This window comes from Crinia signifera, chromosome 1, assembly GCF_055691185.1.
Source record: "Crinia signifera chromosome 1, ASM5569118v1, whole genome shotgun sequence".
Classification (NCBI taxonomy): Eukaryota; Metazoa; Chordata; class Amphibia; order Anura; family Myobatrachidae; genus Crinia; species Crinia signifera.
The window spans coordinates 18,136,207-18,154,413 of NC_139217.1; the positions used below are offsets into that span (position 1 = coordinate 18,136,207).

Genomic DNA, 18,207 nt, shown 5'->3' on the forward strand with positions numbered 1-18,207 from the left:
TTCCTTAGTGGCATTTGTTGAGTGTTGAGTATAGGCTCGGTATCTTTGTTGCAGGGGAATTTGATGAAATGATCCCTCAGGCATATTTGTCTACCAAGTCTGTACATATCTATCTGCCACTTGAAGAGGTTCTGGGTGAGTGTTGGAACAAAAGATAATCCTTGATTGAGGAGTGAGGTCTCCGTTGGGGTAAGCTCGTGTTTGGATAGGTTGAAAAACACGTTCCCACAGGTAACTTGGGGTAATTATTTCTTCCTTCTCTATCTCCCACCTCTGTGGGTAGGTAAAAGAGGTTTTTTGGCGGTCTTTTGACACCTTTAAAGAGAATCTACTTAGATTCAAGAAACAAAAATATAAACTCTTCAGACAGGATTACAAGGAGAATCACATGTACCCCTGGTTCTCTAGGATTGAACCCAAGAGATTCCACCCTCAGCAGCGCAGAGGGACTGGAAGAAGACTGCAAGTTCAATGTACCGATATTGAATCGCAATCTCAAACATCGGCCAGCGACTCTGAGACAAACGATACAGATAACCGCAACACAGCATACTTGGCCAGAGGTGATCGCCATAGAAGACAACCCAAAAAACTATTTTTCCAACATTAAAGTATGGGAGCAGTAACAGCCCTGAAAATGGATCTTTTTTTTATACAATGGATCAGATGGTGTCAAAATCCTGGCGGTCGAAATCCCGGTGTTTGAAATAGCGATGCAGGAATCCTGACTGTCAAAATCCTGACAATGTCTTCCTCTATGGTTGTCCAAGACACCCATAGATTAAGAATAAAATAGTGTGCCGAGTGCATCGAGGAACCGGGCCCAATGTGTGGTGAGCGCAGGGAGCCCACAGGGGGGGGGGATCTATGGCTCCCCCTTGTCTGGATTTACGTGGACGGGATTCAAGCATTGGTATTTCGACTGCCGGGATTCCAACCGCTGGGATTTAGGATTTAGTACTGAATCCCAATGGATACTGTATTGAGTACAGTAGTAATATTTTACAGTACAGATGATCTATAGTACAGACTGTTTTAAATAAAATTGTCAGGAAATGTTTAAACATATCATAATGAATACACAAACAGAATAGAACCAAAACTGCACTTTGTAAGCTCACAATCTCTCACTTCATGGTAAGGCTCCTGTCTCTTCCTCCTGCTACTCTCTGGTCTGTTGCCAGGCAACCAGAAACACCCTGCGTTTGCCTATGACTCATACTACTCTAGCTGAATGTTAAATGCCTTAATACCCCACAAAAGCAAATCTTACTTAATACATATTTTAGTGAAGACTGTTCTAATATTGTTGTGCTGCTGGGAACCCACTCTAGAAGGTGAGGCCAACCGCCATGGTCTCCTATTCTTATCAAGTCTCTAAAGACAGTAGGCCTGCCATCATGATCCATCACTAAGTCCCTTGTTTACCCTAGTACAGTGCATTTCTGGGCAAAGTTCAGATGGTTAGAAACCCACAAAAATTGTGAGACTGGGGCACAGGAGCTCCCCCTTGTAAAAGATTTGCATCCTGCACAAGCATAGTGGGCTGCATACCCATATTCTGCTCAGTGTGAGATTATGGGTGGTAACTTGGTGGCAATTATATGAACGAATGCAAGCGACATCTCGTTGGTTTGTCAAAGTTTGTTATGGGCATGTAGCAAGATCCCAAAATAGAACAGGCATAGTCTCATTGGCATGTTGATGACAATTCATTAGCACCCACAATTGTCATTCAGAGCTGCATTGGCATCATTGGTTTATCTATAGTGGATTTAAGATGGGCCACTGTCATTTTCTGGTGATTTGCACATGTGTAATAGCGGTGTCCATGAGAACGCAGCATGGTCGCCATGTTCCCAGAGATCTGTGCATATGTGGCAGACTCAATAGTCTGCTGCACTGCAGGATAGGAGGGGGTCCAATCAGAGTCTGCACATGGGCCCCTCCTCTCTTACAGCCCCTTTGATTGCATACCCTCCAACATTTCAAGGGCAGAAATCAGTACAAATTCAGAAAGGGGCGTGACCACATGTAAATGGGGGCGTGGCCACAGGTAAATGTGCCCCTTTCAGAATTTGTGCGGGGGGGAACATTTATGGGGGGATGGAGGTGGCGGGAGTGATGGGCATATGAGTAGAAGGTGCATTCCAGTACAGCAAGCACACGGCTGCCCCCCGCTGGACGTGAATGCGTAAAATGGCACATAGGAAACACCTCACTCACTTTTGGCCAGGAGGAGAGCACACAGGAGAAACAGGGAGGTCAGCTCTCCATGCTGCGTCCTACAGTCTGCCAGTGGGGTGTCCGGGTAATGATGGATGCACTGGAGCAGAAGAGAAGTTTAAGGCGGCTACGGAGAAGGTAAGTCAGGAAGGGTGATGGCTGTGCGCTGGGGCTGCCTGCCACCGCACCCTTCTCCGTAAGGCAGATTCACGCCTAGAGACTGAGGGAGGCGGGCTGAGCTTCCCAGAGTGACACTGTGCGCGGTGCCGGTGCGTGACGTCATGACGCCCGGCACCAGCCCGCGCAGTGCACTATTGGGAATGGGTGGGGGAGAGCCGGGGAGCCAGTGGCGCATCAAGGGAGGCATACCATAGGAGGATGAGCACATGGAGGAGCCGGGGACTGGGAGCCAGGGAGGATGCGGCGTACATTGAGAGAGTGAGTGAGACAGTGGCGCCGGTTCAGCTGACATTTCTAAAAATTTCTTACACAGTTGTAATTTGCCGGTACAGACTGTTAAAAAACGGTACTGTACAGGCAAATTCGGTACAGTTGGAGGGTATGTTGTTGGCATTACCTATAATTCGGAACCAGGCCCAAGATTTTCTTTATATTTTCTTTGCTGCAATACATATACAATTGTACCTAGATCTCTAATATAGAGTATGACATACAGAATGCAAATAGCCCAGTTATATTTGTCATGTAGAAAATAATATGCCAGGTGGAATGTAAATGTGACATCTCCCTGGTGTTAGGTCTATTTTGCTGCTTGTTTTTCATGCAAAGTAAAACCTTTTTTTTTTTTTTTCTAAGTACATGAATAACCTGCGTAACATATAAAAACCTCTCCTGGTCTCATCTCTCACCAGACGGCTGATTACACCTCTACACTCCATGCCGCTGTCTGTGCTGAGCCTTCAGGGAGAGGACACAATCTTGGTCATGTGTCAGATATTCAGCAACATTCTAACCACTTCTTTATTCATACTGTTCTGGTTGCTGATCCTGTGTGTTCCCACCTGCACATCTGCGGCACCCACCCCAGAATCCGGCTGTGATCTTATTACGGATGAATATACGTTTGAATATGAATATTCCAAGGATGGAGATATAATTATAGGAGGAATATTCACTGTACATTCTAGGACAATAACATCCCTATTTGAAAAGACTTCCCGTCTTATGTGTGATATGTAAGAGTCTGTTTATATGATGTAACTTTTATTATTCAAAAATCTGTTTAGGAAGAGGGAGGTCTGCGCTCTCTATGCCCGCAGTGAGTACAGTATATACATGGCAGTGCCAGTGTCCAGATGGGTATAATGCTACTTACTAACTGTAACCAGGCTGCTGGTATAATGGTACCTTTCTGTCATATGTAAAGGTATCACACATGTATGTTAGTTTACCAGCCCAAGGGTTTTTGTACGTCTGTGTTACTTTTCTATTGCTGTTTTCCTTATATCTTCTGTACAATGGGCCTGATTCAGACCTGATCCTTGGGCTTCAAGATTTTGGAGAACAGCGATCAGGTAAACCCTGCCTTACCGCTGCCGCACTTCCGCAACACCCCCTCCCATGTGCAGGGCTGCGAATGTGATCTCAGCTGTGCACATGGGGGAAAACCATTCAGAAACACTCATTATACAATGGTTTCCCCTCTTATCGCAGTCCTGATTGAGTCGTGACTTACTCAGGGCTGTGATGTAGAGATGGCTAGTGAATTGCTGCCTTGACTCAGTGACTTGAACCATTAAGCTGTATACATGATTTGAGTCACTTATACCTCTTTCACATTGCACTTTTAAAAGGGTATATTGCCGTTTTTTTCCCATTTTAAAACACTTAAGGCTGCAATGTAAAAGTGCCAAAGTTGATTTACCGGTTAAAGATAACCGGTATTTCAACACGGTTAAAAAGCAGAGTCCTACACGTTTTAAAGCCGTTTTTTAGCCAGTGTGAATGGCTCTATTTCAATGGCTTGAAACGTGTCCCTTGGGGGTTAAACGGGTTGAATTTTGAATGATATTAAATGATTTTTAAAATGGTTTTCACCTGCAATGTGAAAGGTCTCAAGGCTCAGACCCGTTTTAAAGACCCATTTAAGAATATCGTGTCATTACCCATTTCTGCAATGTGAATGCAGTATTACTGTGGCAAGAGCTGAGACAGCAGCAGCATTATAGCATAGCAGGCTCAGCCCCTCCTCTCTGAATCGTCAGGCTCAGCAGGAGAAAGGAGAGTGCAGTAACAGCTGAGTCCAAGTCAAGTCTATGCTGGGAGCCCTGCACTGTCTCCCTGTGCCTGCAATTCCACACCACGAGTCATGAGCCAAGCCACTGACTTACTTCCTGTCTGCCGGCACACAGCACACACTGAGGGACAGAGACTCTGCAACTCCCTGAGTGTGCTGTGAGCCCTGCACTGTCTCCCTGTGCCTGTAATTCCATATGAGTAGTGACTAGAGAGCCAAGCCGAGTCACTGTCTCAACACACTTCACTGAGCTGAGCCGTGTGTCTCTACTCATTCCAATGAAACGTCTCGCCCATGACTACTGTGATGGCTGTGGGAAGAAGGAGGGCGCTGATGATGTCACTAGCTCACCCTCCCAATGGCCAGGGAATGCCTGTATTTTCCAGGACACTCCCATAAAACACTACAATACTGCCCGCAAACACCCGCAGGGTGTCACTAACCCTGCAGGCAGCCTGCGATGCCTAGCCATCACAAGCTCGCGTTGCACAAATGGCATGCACATGCGTACTGTGTACCGTACACATGAGAGTGGCTCCATCTGTATATCCATATTGTGAGGAGAGGGTGAATGTCTTTTTTTTTACTGTTTTTAGTGCACCGCATCCCCTCCCATCGCTCGCTGTGCTCGCAGTGCTTCGGGCACTGTACCTTGCTAAGCTCGGCAAACTATTTTATTCTCCCACCACTCCCTAGTTCATGGCAGGGCATGAAATACTGCCTGTCGGCACATGTTGGCTATAAAACAGTAAAAAAAACCATGTCGACCTTTTGACTGTTGACCTAACGCATGTGTTGACCTAGAACCATTTCGACCTAGTCCCATGTCAACCTAGACCTTTGTCAACCTTCATCTATTTTGACCTAGAACCCTGTCCACCTTGTTGACTGTCGACGCAACGGCTGTCGACCTAATGACTATCGACCTAATTGTGGTCAACAATATGACCGTATTCTGAGAGGAGATGGCAGCTGAGAGGGTCATTGCTCACCAATTCTCCCAGCTCTGCTCTCAGTGATCCCCAGGAGGCTCTTCCACCACCGGCCCTAACCCTGCTGTCCTCTTGTCTAGGGAGCCACTTGACCCCATGATCCTCCCCTAAGGCTAGCAGCCCAGGGATCCCACAATTCTCCCCTGCAGCCAGCAACCCAGGGACCCTTCCTCTTTCTCTCCTGCAGATAATCTACAAGGAACCTCTGATCAGGGATGGAATTCTTGGGGCACCCAGGTTGCCTAGTTGAAAATCCAACCTTGGTAATAAACGTATGTATGATAAGACTATGCATTGTTTTATTGTCATAATAAAAGGGGATTTTTTTATTTATCATAGTGTTCACCTGAGAGAATATCAGCATGTCAAAGCTTTTATTTTGGCCATTGATGAGATTAACAGCGACCCAGACATTCTTCCCAATATTACTCTGGGATATCACTTGTATGATTCTTGTGGAAATATAATTAAGGTTCTAAAGGATGTTCTAAAGATATTGTCTGGGCCCAAGCTGACAGCTCCAAATTATTCATGTCGGGAACATGGTAAGGTGGCCGGCTTTATTGGAGATCTCCACTCTTTCACCACACTTCCTATGGCACAATTGCTGAATCTGTATGGATATACTCAGGTACTGTACTTACTGTCTATTTTTGTTAAACATTCATGAAATAGAAGATACACTGTTATTTTATCCTCACAACGTGTGTTATTACTTTTTACACCTAACCTAATACTAGACAACAATAAAACACTAGACAACAATAACCAAGTAACACAAGCAGCTTTAGTTCAATGCTTCATTGAGGAATGTCATAGTGTTTTCATCTGAGTTGGCTGCAGAGCAATGGCACATATGTATTATGCTTATGTGCACGGGTGGTTAAACAGAAGACAGGTTCAGTGCACTTGATGCTACAGTCTACTGCATATGTACATGTCTTTGGAAACTTGGCACCCCTGCACAGTGGCGTAACTACGAAAATTGGCGCCCCCCCTCAAGAAAATTTTCGCACTGCCACTTGCCGACGCTACCTCTGTAACCGGGGCACGCATATCTACTCTGTGGTCCTTGTGCTCCTCCTCGCTGGGCTCCTGAGTCCTGCTATAATACTGTAAATGGGTTCATATTCCCCTCCCTATGCAATGACACGCATATCTACTCTGCGGTCCCGACGCTCCTCCTCTCTTGGCTCCTGAGTGCTGCTAGTATAAAAATATTTTTTTATGCTAGCAGGACTCAGGAGCTGAGCGAGGAGGATCGTCGGGACTGCCGAGTAGATATACGTGTCATTGCATAGGGAGGGGAATACAAACCCAACTAAAAAAAGGCACTTAAGCCTTCCTTAAAAAGTAAAAAGAAAAATTATTCTCCAATGCTTAGCATCAGATTGCCGCACTGAGCACCTTCCTCCCAAATTTCGCATCTGCAGAGGACCAGACAACCACCATGTAATGCTTGGAGAAGATATGTGAAGATGCCCACCCCGCTGCTTTACATAGTTTTTTGATCGAGGCAGATCCCTTCTCTGCCCATGATGTTGCCATGGCTCTTGTTGAGTGAACTTTTAGCCCCTTTGGGGGTTCTTGCCCTTTCAGCTCATATGCTTTCTGAATACAATTTTTAATCCACCTCACAATAGTATCCTTGGAGGCCTTTTGTCCTGCTTTCCTTCCTTCAGCAAGCACAAACAAACTCTTTGTTTTACGCAAGTCTCTTGACTTCTGCACATCGATCTTTAGTGCTCTCACTAAGTCCAGTTTATTTAACTTCTCCTCTTTTGGATAACTTGGTTTTGCACATAGGGTTGGTAGCACAATCTCCTGATTAATGTGGAAGTCTGAAGCAATTTTTGTCAAGAAAGATGGATTGGTGCGTAGCACCACTTTGTCCTCAAAGAAGTTCATATAGGGCTCTTCAACCCATAGTGCCTGTATCTCCGACACCTTCCTCGCCGACGTAATTGCCACGAGAAATGCTACTTTCCACGTAAGCATTTTAACTGGTATGTCCTGCAAAGGATAGAATGGGGGTTCTGTTAGTGCACCAAGCACCAAGTTGAGGTCCCATGGTGCAAGGGGGTGTCAAAACTTAGGACTTATCATGCCTACTGTTTGAACAAATCTCTTTATGCATCTACTAGCTGACCCGCCCGGCGTTGCCCGGGAAAACCTTGGGGTTTTTTTTTTATTTCCAAAATTGGTGAAAAATGTCATCCTACAGTATTCTGTGCCAAAGAACTAAGATTGTAATTTGTTAAAGATTCCACCATAATGTTAGAATGTGTTTGCATTAATACTCTGTGATGGCAATTAAATCAGGTGTGGTGTTGTTGTTTGAAACACAATGCTCCTGAGTTGATAGCTTGTGTGTGTTGATGAATTCCATATCCACTCCTGAGATTTAGCACCTTTGACATACCCTCCAACATCTGAGGGTCAGAAATCGATACAAAATCAGAAAGGGTCGTGGCCACAACTCCATTTCTATACTTTCAATGGTAGAGTTTCTAGGGTGTGTAATTACAGGCGCTGAGTGCGTGGAGACCAGGGTGGGCGTTACTTACTGCGCCATAATTAATAAAAAATTCACTGCTCCCTGCCACTGCCGCTCCCCTCACCGATCCTGCTTGCAACAGTCTCTGAGTTCTGGTGATTTGTAAAGCATATGCAACGGGCGTCTCTACCAAACAGTGGGGCAGTGTGGGAGCAGGTCCACGGGCCTGGCCACATGACATCATGATGCGAGGTACGCTACCTGGACTGCAATGCACCACTGGGAATGGGTGCAATAGGCCAATTTCTTCCCTACACCCACCGGGCCAATCCACCGATCCAGCCATCGCAATCATCAATGGGTGTATTGATAAGGTTTGGAGTGTAAGAAGTTGAAGAATAAGACTGAGATAAAGATTTGCCATGTTAAAGTGTACAATTTACTCAATAAATTGTGAAAATAAATATGTGTACATAGAAGTACAATCAAGAAATTAAAGTAGGATTAAAAAATAAGTTCTGATTAAAACTAATAATTGTTTGGATGGGGGTGGGTTACGAAACAAATCTATAGGTGGGGGTATGGATATTGTGGGCATAATTGGTTTTTGGTACACCTACAGGGGGTCCACAATTGATGGGATTTTCACTACAGTGTCACCATAGGGGGATTCCCAATTGGGGTCCAGGTAGTCTTTTAGGGACCCTTTACAATCCCGTACGTCTCTTCTCCTTGAGTCTATGGTCTCCCTTAATGATAGTCATTAACTGAGGGAGACCGTAGGCTCCAGGAGAAGAGACCAACGGGATTGTAAAGGGATCCCTAAAAGACCACCTGAACCCCATTTCTCATCATCTGGGGAGCCCTGTAGGTGTACCAAACACCAGTTATGCCACCAATATCCATACCCCCCTCCACCTATAGATTTGTTTCGCAAACCCACCTCATCCAAACAATTATCAGTTTGAATCAGAATTTACTTTTTAATCCTACTTTCATTTCTTGATTGTACTTCTATGTACACATATTTTTTACATGATTTATTGAACAAATTGTAAACTTTAACGTGACAAATCTTCAACTCAGTCTTATTCTTCAACTTCTTACACTCACAACATTCAAACAAATACATGCAGCGCACATTGACCAAACATTATCTATGAACCAAAAGGGTCTGGGAAACCCTGAAGGCAGAGAAGTGCCTAATATGCAACTGTCTAACAGGGTGAGTGCAGTGTACCCACTTTGTATTGATCAACGGGTGCATTGGCCAGGACAACATTTATCAATGCAACCAGCCGTGGAGAGCAGTGACAGGCTGGAGGACTGAAGAGACGGATAATGGAGAAAAAGAAAAAACACTACATTAGGTATAGTTTTTCTTTGCCGGTACAGACTGTTAAATAAATGGCAAATTCCTTTTTATGTGTTCTGTGTTTGTGTGTGTTGTACTGTTTTTGTGTGTGTGTGTGTGTTGTAGTGTATGTGGTTGTGTTGTGTTGTATGTATCTGTCCAATGCGATGTATGTATGTATGTATCTGTCCAATTGTATGTATCTGTCCAATGTGTGAGGTGTGTATATATGTGTGTGTAGTGTGCTGTGCATATCCTGGCAATGTTTAAGTGTGTGTTCTGTGTGTTTGTTGTACTGTTTTTGGGTGTGTGTTGTAGTGTATATAGATTTGTGTTGTATTGCATGTGGTGTGTTATGTGTGTGTTTTGTTGCGTGTATCTGTCCAATGTGTAAGTTTGTGAGGTGCGCTACGTATATATGTGTGTTTTGTGTGCGTATGTGGTGTACTGTGTGTGTGCATGTACAATGTGTACGTGTGTGTGTTATGTGTGGTCTATGTATATCCTCAATTATTCCTAATTGTTTAAAGCCTTCACCATAATATTGGAATGTGTCATTCATACTCAGGGCCTTATTCTGGTTGGTGTGGTCCGTTCCGAATTCTTTCGAAGCTGACCGAACACCACGCTGTGCGGACACTGTAAGCACAAACGCCCACAGGTCATCCACATTCGGACGGACTCACTCTCTAAAAAGAGGGTGTGTTTTCGGACTACATCCAAACCCTGCGTGTGTGGTGGGAACACAAAGATTCTGCACGGTCTTACAGCGTCAGAACACACGGGAAGCTGCCCGTACGCACCAATGCGGGTTATTTACGCAAAACTCACGACCGTTATCTGAACTCATACATATGACACACTTATGCAATTAGCCAACCTCATAAAAAATGGATAGTTTGTCATTGTCATCAATTAATTCCTAATTGATACTTAAACACATTACTACCACTTTACATTAACCCTTACATCATGTGAAGTGCTATTCATTCATTGTTACCCCTTTACCTATGTTTTATGTATGCATATTATATCATAATTGCACATTAAAGCAATATTCTTCAATGTGCTAATTATTCGTAACACATACTAAAGCAAACTTACCAACAGTTATAAACACAGTGTGTGTGTGTGTGTATTTTGTTTTTAGGATGTGTTATTTGCTCTACAATTATAGTTCATTTGTGTCTTGCAAGGATGTGCACACTACAATAACATACATCTATATACAGTATTTACCTTTTGCAAGTGAAAATATTTTAAACTATTTACACATATACTGTTAAATGTGAAAAAACACACAGCCAACTTCTAACTGTCAGCAACAATTTATTATAACAACAATATAATATGAAAATGTAAAAAAAAAAAAAAATTATAGGAGCAGGTCGTCCGCCAACAGCTACAGGTGCTCCCTCATTCGTTAGTGGGCCCCACGGACTCCCTCATCTACTTGGCTAGGGTAATCTGTGGGCATGTTAAAGGGGGTACAGAATTACTATTGCTATTCATGAATACATTTAACATAGTGATACATAAATCCAATAAATTCAAGGTTACATATATACTGTATATATATATATATATATATATATATATACTAGGTGATTCATCGCGCCCTACGGGCGCTCTTCACACCGGCGTAAGGGGCTACGCCCCTTAATTTGTGAACATTTGTATTGTGAGAAATATGGTTAGAATTGTATGAAAGATGCCCTGTATTGCAGCTTCTGGCAGTGGGTGAGGGTCCAGCGTGGCAGCACAGGAGTACCGGACGGTGGCCCTGAGTCAGTGTCTCCTCCTACTGGGTGGGAGTTAGGGTGCATGAGAGCAGGAGGCTGGGATATGAGGCATGATAGGGGTATGTGGGCAACACAGCATCAGCGATTACCCAGTAGTGGAAGTTACGGTTCAGGAGAGCAGGAAGCTGGGTAGTGATAGGGGTGTGTGGGCATACGGGGGACTAAAGAGGGTGGTGGACACTGTGCAGCTTCTGCCAGTGGGTGAGGGTCCAGCGTGGCAGCACAGAAATACAGGAGTCAGTGTCACCTCCTGGGTGGGAGTTAGGGTGCATGAGAGCAGGAGGCTGGGCGGTAAAGCATGATAGGGGAATGTGAGCAACACAGGGTGAGCGGATCTCCACTGGCGGAAGTTACGGGCAGGAGAACAGGAGGCAGGGCAGTGTCCTCCCACGTTGATGGCAAAAGTATTCAACATCGGCCATAAACCATCGATTATTTGAAAATCATTGATGGTCGATGGGCATCCCTAGAACTGGAGGAGGGTGGGGGACAGTATGCAGCTCCTGACAGTGGGTGAGCGTCTCCTCCCACTGGGAGGGAGTGAGCGTGCTTGAGAGCAGGAGGCTGTATAATAGTGGTATGTGGGCAAGACATTGATAAAAGTTGTGGCGCTGGTGCAGAGGGCAGTGGGGAAACCTGCAGTGCGGCAGCCAGGGCCAGATTTCCCACCTAGGGGCGGTACCTGCTTGTGGTGGTACAGGATCCCCCATTGTCACGGGGGTACGTGAAATGCGGGAGCGGGGGCCGCGGTGGTCCGCTGGGGGGTGGAATTGCCGGAAGGGGGTCTGGGGGGTCTGCAAATTGCGGGAGGGGGGGTGGTGTGTGGGGATCCGCGGTTAGCGGGAGGGGGCGGGGGTCCGCAAATCGTGGGCAGGGGCGCGGGGGGGCTTGAATCGTGGGAAGGGGGGTCCGCAAATTGCGGGAGGGGGGTTGTCGGGGTTAGTGAATTGCGGGAGGGGGGGTTGCGGAGGTCCGTGAATTGCGGGAGGGGCGCGTGAGGTGCCGTGAGTCAAGGGGGGGTGGTGCGGGGGTCCGTGAATCACGGGAGGGGTCATGAATCGCAGGAGGGGGTGGTCGTGGGGGGGCTGCGAATCGCAGGGGGGGGTGTGGGGGGTGGCCGTGAATTGCATGAGGGGGGCGTGAATCAAGGGAGGGTGGGCGCAGGGGGGTGGTGCGGGGGTCCGTGAATCGCGGGAGGGGGCATGAATCGCGGGAGGGGGGGTCGTGGGGGGTTCCAAATCGCAGGAAGGGGGGTATGGGGTGTGCCGTGAATTGCGTGAGGGGGGCATGAATCGCGGGAGGGGGGGTCCCCGAATGTGTGAATTATGGGGCGGTGGCAAATCGCGAGAGGTGCCGAGGGGGCCCGCAAATCGCGGGAGGGGGGCGCAACGGGGGTTTCGTGAATCGCGGGAGGGGGGGTCGTGAGGGGTTGCGAATCGCAGGAAGGGGGGTGTGGGGGGTGCCGTGAATTGCGTGAGGGGGGCATGAATCGCGGGAGGTGGGGTCCCCAAATGTGTGAATTAGGGGGCGGTCGCAAATCGCGAGAAGTGCCGAGGGGGCACGCAAATCGCGGGAGGGGGGCGCTACGGGGGGTTCCGTGAATCGCGGGAGGGGGCGGCGCGAATTGGGGAGGGGGGTCGCAAATCACAGTAGGGGGGGTTGCCGTGAATCGCGGGAGGGGGGGTTGCGGGGGGCCCTTTTAATGCCGGGAGGGGGGGTCGCAGGGGTCCGGCGAATCGCGGGAGGGGAGGATGCAGGGGTCCGGCGAATCGCGGGAGGGGGCTCGCGGGAGGGAGGGGTCGCTGGGGTCCCGCGATTTGCGGGAGGGTCGCGGGGGTCCCGCGTTTCGCTGGAGGGGGTGGTCGCGGAGGTCCAGCGAATCGCGGGAGGGGGTGGTCGGGTCTGGGACGGATATTAGACAGCACTTACATCGACAGCCATTACATCAACACCATTAGTTCGACAGCTCAATAGGTCAACATGGTTTTAGGTCGACATACCATTAGGTCAACATGTCATTATGTCGACAGCTCATTAGGTCGACAGCTCATTAGGTCGACAGCTCATTAGGTCGACATGTTTTTAGGTCGACACTGCCATTAGGTCGACAGAGTCTATGTCGCCAGTCAAAAGGTCGACATGGGTTTTTTCACTGTTTTTTTTGGCCGAAATGTCGACACAGTCGACATGGACACAGTTTGAAGTGTACCGCATCCGCTCGCTATGCTTCGGGCACGGTGCCTCGCTGCGCTCGGCACACTATTTTATTCTCCCACCACGCCCTAGTGGATAGTAGGGCATGAAATACCGCCTGTCGGCACATGTCGGCTCAATAAACGGTGAAAAAACCCATGTCGACCTTTTGACTGTCGACATAGACACTGTCGACCTAATGGCAGTGTCGACCTAAAATCATGTCGACCTAATGAGCTGTCGACATAATGACATGTCGACCTAAAACCATGTCGACCTATTGAGCTGTCGAACTAATGGTTTCGATGTAATGGCTGTCGATGTAAGTGCTGTCTAACAATAGTCCAGATACCGGGGTGGTCGCGGGGGTCCCGCGAATCGCGGGAGGGGGGTCGCGGGGGTCCCGCGAATCGCGGGGGTCCCGCGAATCGTGGGAGGGGGGGTTCGCGGGGGTCCCGCGAATCAAGGGAGGGGGGGTCGCGGGGGTCTCGCGCATCGCGGGAGGGGGGGTCGCGGGGGTCCCGCGAATCGCGGGAGGGTGGAAAGCGGGGGTCACGCGAATCGCGGGAGGGGGGGTGCGGGGTCCCGCGAATGGCGGGAGGGGGAGTCACGGGGGTCCCGCAAATCGCGGGAAGGGGGGTCGCGGGGGTCCCGCGAATCACGGGAGGGGGGGTCGCGGGGGTCCCGCGAATCGCGGGAGGGGGGGGTCGCGGCGGTCCCGCGATTCGCGGGAGGGGGGGTCGCGGGGGTCCCGCGAATCGCGGGAGGGGGGGTCGCGGGGGTCCCGCGATTCGCAGGAGGGGGGGTCGCGGGGGTCCCGCGATTCGCGGGAGGGGGGGTCGCGGGGGGTCCCGCGAATCGCGGGAGGGTGGGTCGCGGGGGGGTCCCGCAAATCGCGGGGGGGGGGGTCGCGGGGGGGTCCCGCAAATCGCGGGGGGGTGGGTCGCGGGGGGTCCCGCGAATCGCGGGAGGGGGGTCGCGGGGGTCCTGGCAGAGGGTAGGGATGTGCAGGAGTAATGGTGGATGGTGGCTGTGGAGTAATGGTGGATGGTGGGCGTGTACTGTAGCCCTGGCTGGGCGGGGGGAGGTGATGTCAAGGGGGTGGAAAGTGAAACTGTTTTACACAGGAACGTTCTCCACAGGGGTTGAGTGACAGATCTGGCTAAATATATAAGATATATATATATATATATATATATATAGAGAGAGAGAGAGAGAGAGAGAGAGAGAGAGAGAGAGAGGGAGAGAGAGAGATATCTATATATATATATATATAGATATAGATATAGATATAGATAGATATATAGATATATACAGATGGCGCCGGCCTTATTATTGCTGGCGGAGCGCCAGGACCGTGTCCCTGGCGATCCGCCAGCAATCTGGCGCTCTGGCTGAATGAGACGCTCGTGCGTTTCCCACGCACGAGCGTCTCAATAGCCGGGCGGCGAGGCGGCGCGGCGGGTGCAGTCCTGCCCGTCTCCAGCTTCAGGGAGACGGGCAGGGCTGCGGGGGGCTGCGGGGGGGCGGTGTGGACCGGCGGGGACCCGGGGAAGCCGGCGGGGACCCGGGGAAAAGCACCGTCGGAACGGGACGCGCGTGCACCTCGTGCACGCGCGTCCCCTTCCGACATACAGATGGCGCGGGGCGGGGGATGGCGGGTGGCGAGTCCTCCGCCATCCCCAGCAAAGACAAGCCCGGCGCCATCTGTATGACACACACATACACACATACACACACACATACATACATACATACATGCATACATACATGCATACATACCACATGAAAAGCCTGTTTTTAAAGCTTCTACCCCTTACTCTGTAGGAGACCTCACAGCCATAGCGTTCCCTCTGGAATCCAAACCCACCCATGACTAAGCTGCTGCAGCTTTTGTCCTTGGACCTGAGAAGCATGTTATGAGCTCCACCAATCTCAACTCATCAAAAACCTCTCAGCCTATGTTCTCTGCTGCAACGTGGCATGGGACTTAGTCAACTCTCAATAATGCACAGTAAACTTGTGCATTAAAGGATGGCTTTGCTGCCGATGTTCTGCTCCATTAATCATTGTCATATTGCCAGTTAGGTGAAGCTGCAGCACTAACCCACTCCCATGGCCAAAAACATTTTTAAATAAAAAAAAAAAAAAATTGTTTGGCCAAAAATACATGCCAACCACAGGGGGACCCTAGCTAGAGGAGGGCCCAGGGGTACTGTCCACTTGTAACTCCATTATAATCCAGGCCTGTCCATACTCCATTTATGCCATATTTCTTCTTGTTTAGAAATAAAAATCAACTATAAACTCTAATCACCTGTATGAGGCTATAGATTGTACGCTTGCAGCAGGGACATGTAACCCTAAGGTGACCAAGTCATCCCTTTAATCCGGGATACAGATTAAGTACACAGGATCCGTGGCAGTTTAAATCGAGGTGAAAGCCATCCCCAGAACCTGTGTAATTAAGATGTGTTCTGGATGATAGTGATGATTTGCTCACCCTATCTAACCCCTAAGTGTGTCTGTTGTTACCCACTTAGTTTTCATACTTTTTACAATAGTAAAACACAAATAATTCAGCAGTGCTACATAATAAACAGTAGCCAAAAAAGTCAATAATTATGCATTATGTATACCTACCACTTTCAGCCTCCTCCACCTCCACCTCCACCTCCTGAGGGGACTCCTCCATCACAACCTCTCAGGCCTCCTCCTCCTGCGCCACCTCACAGGCCTCCTCCTCCTCCAGGCCCTGCTCCTCCTCCTGGCCATGCTCCGCCTCCTCCTCCTCCTCCTGGCCCTGCTCCGCCTCCACCTTCAGACCCGGCCCCTCCTCCTCCAGGCCCTGCTCCGCCTCCTCCTTCTCCCGGGCCTGCTCCGCCTCCTCCTGGCCCTGTTCTGCATCCTCCTCCTCCAGGCCCTGCTCTGCCTCCTCCTCCTCCCGGGCCTGCTCCGCCTCCGCCTCCTCCCGGGCCTGCCTTGCTCGTTCACGTGCTGTTTAAAAAATTAGACGGATGAGTGTCAATTAAGAGTCATTATTGTATGAATCACAATAAAAAAAAAAATTACATATTATATCCACATGACTGCATGTCAAACAGGAAGTAACACACATATAGTGTATGCCATTTTGAACTCATTAACAGCCATTTAACCACATTTACCTAAATAAGTTACTTAAATCATTCACTGCTAAATATGTAATGTTTGCATAAAAACTCACATCTAGCAATCTGGCACCTTAGACGCTGTAGAAGGTCGGGCTGGCATCGCCGCAGATCCGACCAGCGCCTCTCCAGCTGCGAAACGGACCTCCGCACCTGGGTCCGTTTGAATATTCGGCGCCGGGCAGCAAGATACGCCCGGCACTTATCCCTATTAGTTATAAAGGGCCCGCACCCCCCAGCCTGCTCTACATGACTGAGACCAGGGCCCTGAGCTCAGCAATGGAAAAGGGGGCTGCTCGTTGATAGGTCGCCATCTTAGCAATGGCGCTTCACAAACAATCATGTACTGTAATTGGTTGGTAAGATTGTTATTTGGTATTAACTTTATTGATCATTTTTACATGCAGAGTGTGTCTGCGCAACAACAATCGGTTAAAACATTGCATCGCCAAACAACGCTTGCTATAGCTTGGCATCGCTGAGCTGCCCTTCGCATTACTTACTGTATGCAACTAATATGCAACTAGTATGCAACTAATATTGCCACAAATAACCACATCACCAACACATACAAAACAGACAGGGTGAAAGAAGTTGGGAAACCAATATACTCAGCAAACATGGCTGAAAGCATCAGGTGAAATAGTGTGCAACAATATCCAGTTTTACATATCTCTACAAGGTACTAAATTAGACAGCCTTATTGGTGTGACACCAATACACCACAAACATACAAAATAGTGCAATACCATTTCCCATTATTATGCCATGGTGCCATGTAAACACTTACCTTATACCGGCCCACACTAGAGATCTGGATTCAAATGTACCTAGCATCAAGCCAGTATTTAGAGGCCTATCACATGTGATTTGGATGCAATCAGTGATTACTATTGCATGAGTTGTGGACTGGATTTAAATATGGAATGGGTTAGTTACATTTGTTGTACATACAATACAAGACAAGTGCACAGTACTAATGAACATTCACATATAGCATTTATGTCTGGCAAAAGTTGTAGCTGTTCATTGGTGAAAAATTCTGCCATTGAGTACAACATCAGACTTGGAATGTACGCCTGGTTTTGTACACTATATTTCCCGCTGGTAGGCCCATCTTCTGCAGACCCATCTTCAGCCTTAGCAGAATCATTGGGAACACAGCAGGTGGCTTCACAAGAGAGTAGTCTGGCCAGCACTTCAAGTACAGCAACTGGTAGCCGTGGACGTGGACATGGGCGTGGCCGGAAGAGGCCAACAGAGGAAACTACCACCAAGAACAAGGCATTCCAAGCGGAGGAACTGCAAATTCTGGTACCCCGTGCACGGGATTTGATCGAGTGGCCACACCTTAAGTTGACACCCACAATGAGATGGAAGATTTGGGAGGACATAACTGCGGAGATTAATGCGGTTGCTCCACAAGTTCGTGAGGCAGAGCACGTGAAGAAAAGGCAAGTTTAATTGTGTAACATTAGACCAATACCAGTAATGTGTTTATTAGAAGGTAGATGGAATTGGTAAATGGCAGGTCACGTTGCTAGGAGCAACAGACATGATTGCCATGTCAATTATTCAATATATATCACACGGTGAGTGTGAATGTATGTTCAAGGTGAGTATTTTAAACTTTAAACTAATGTCAGTTAGGTTGAATGAAGCAGACTTAAAAATCTGTAGCAGATAACAATGCATGCTAAATCAACCATCAGGTGT

General features: G+C 48.2%; 1 protein-coding gene across 1 annotated transcript in view; it reads left to right on the forward strand.

The window, feature by feature from the left end:
- The first annotated feature begins 2,317 nt into the window (after nucleotides 1-2,317).
- The window catches only part of LOC146011321 (vomeronasal type-2 receptor 26-like), a 71,285-nt gene continuing 55,395 nt past the window's right edge, over nucleotides 2,318-18,207 (forward strand). The window contains exons 1-3 of the mRNA XM_083151397.1: nucleotides 2,318-2,364; nucleotides 3,099-3,422; nucleotides 5,815-6,106. Of these exons, the coding sequence (XP_083007523.1) occupies nucleotides 2,318-2,364; nucleotides 3,099-3,422; nucleotides 5,815-6,106 (663 nt within the window). The remainder of the gene's footprint in view (nucleotides 2,365-3,098; nucleotides 3,423-5,814; nucleotides 6,107-18,207) is intronic.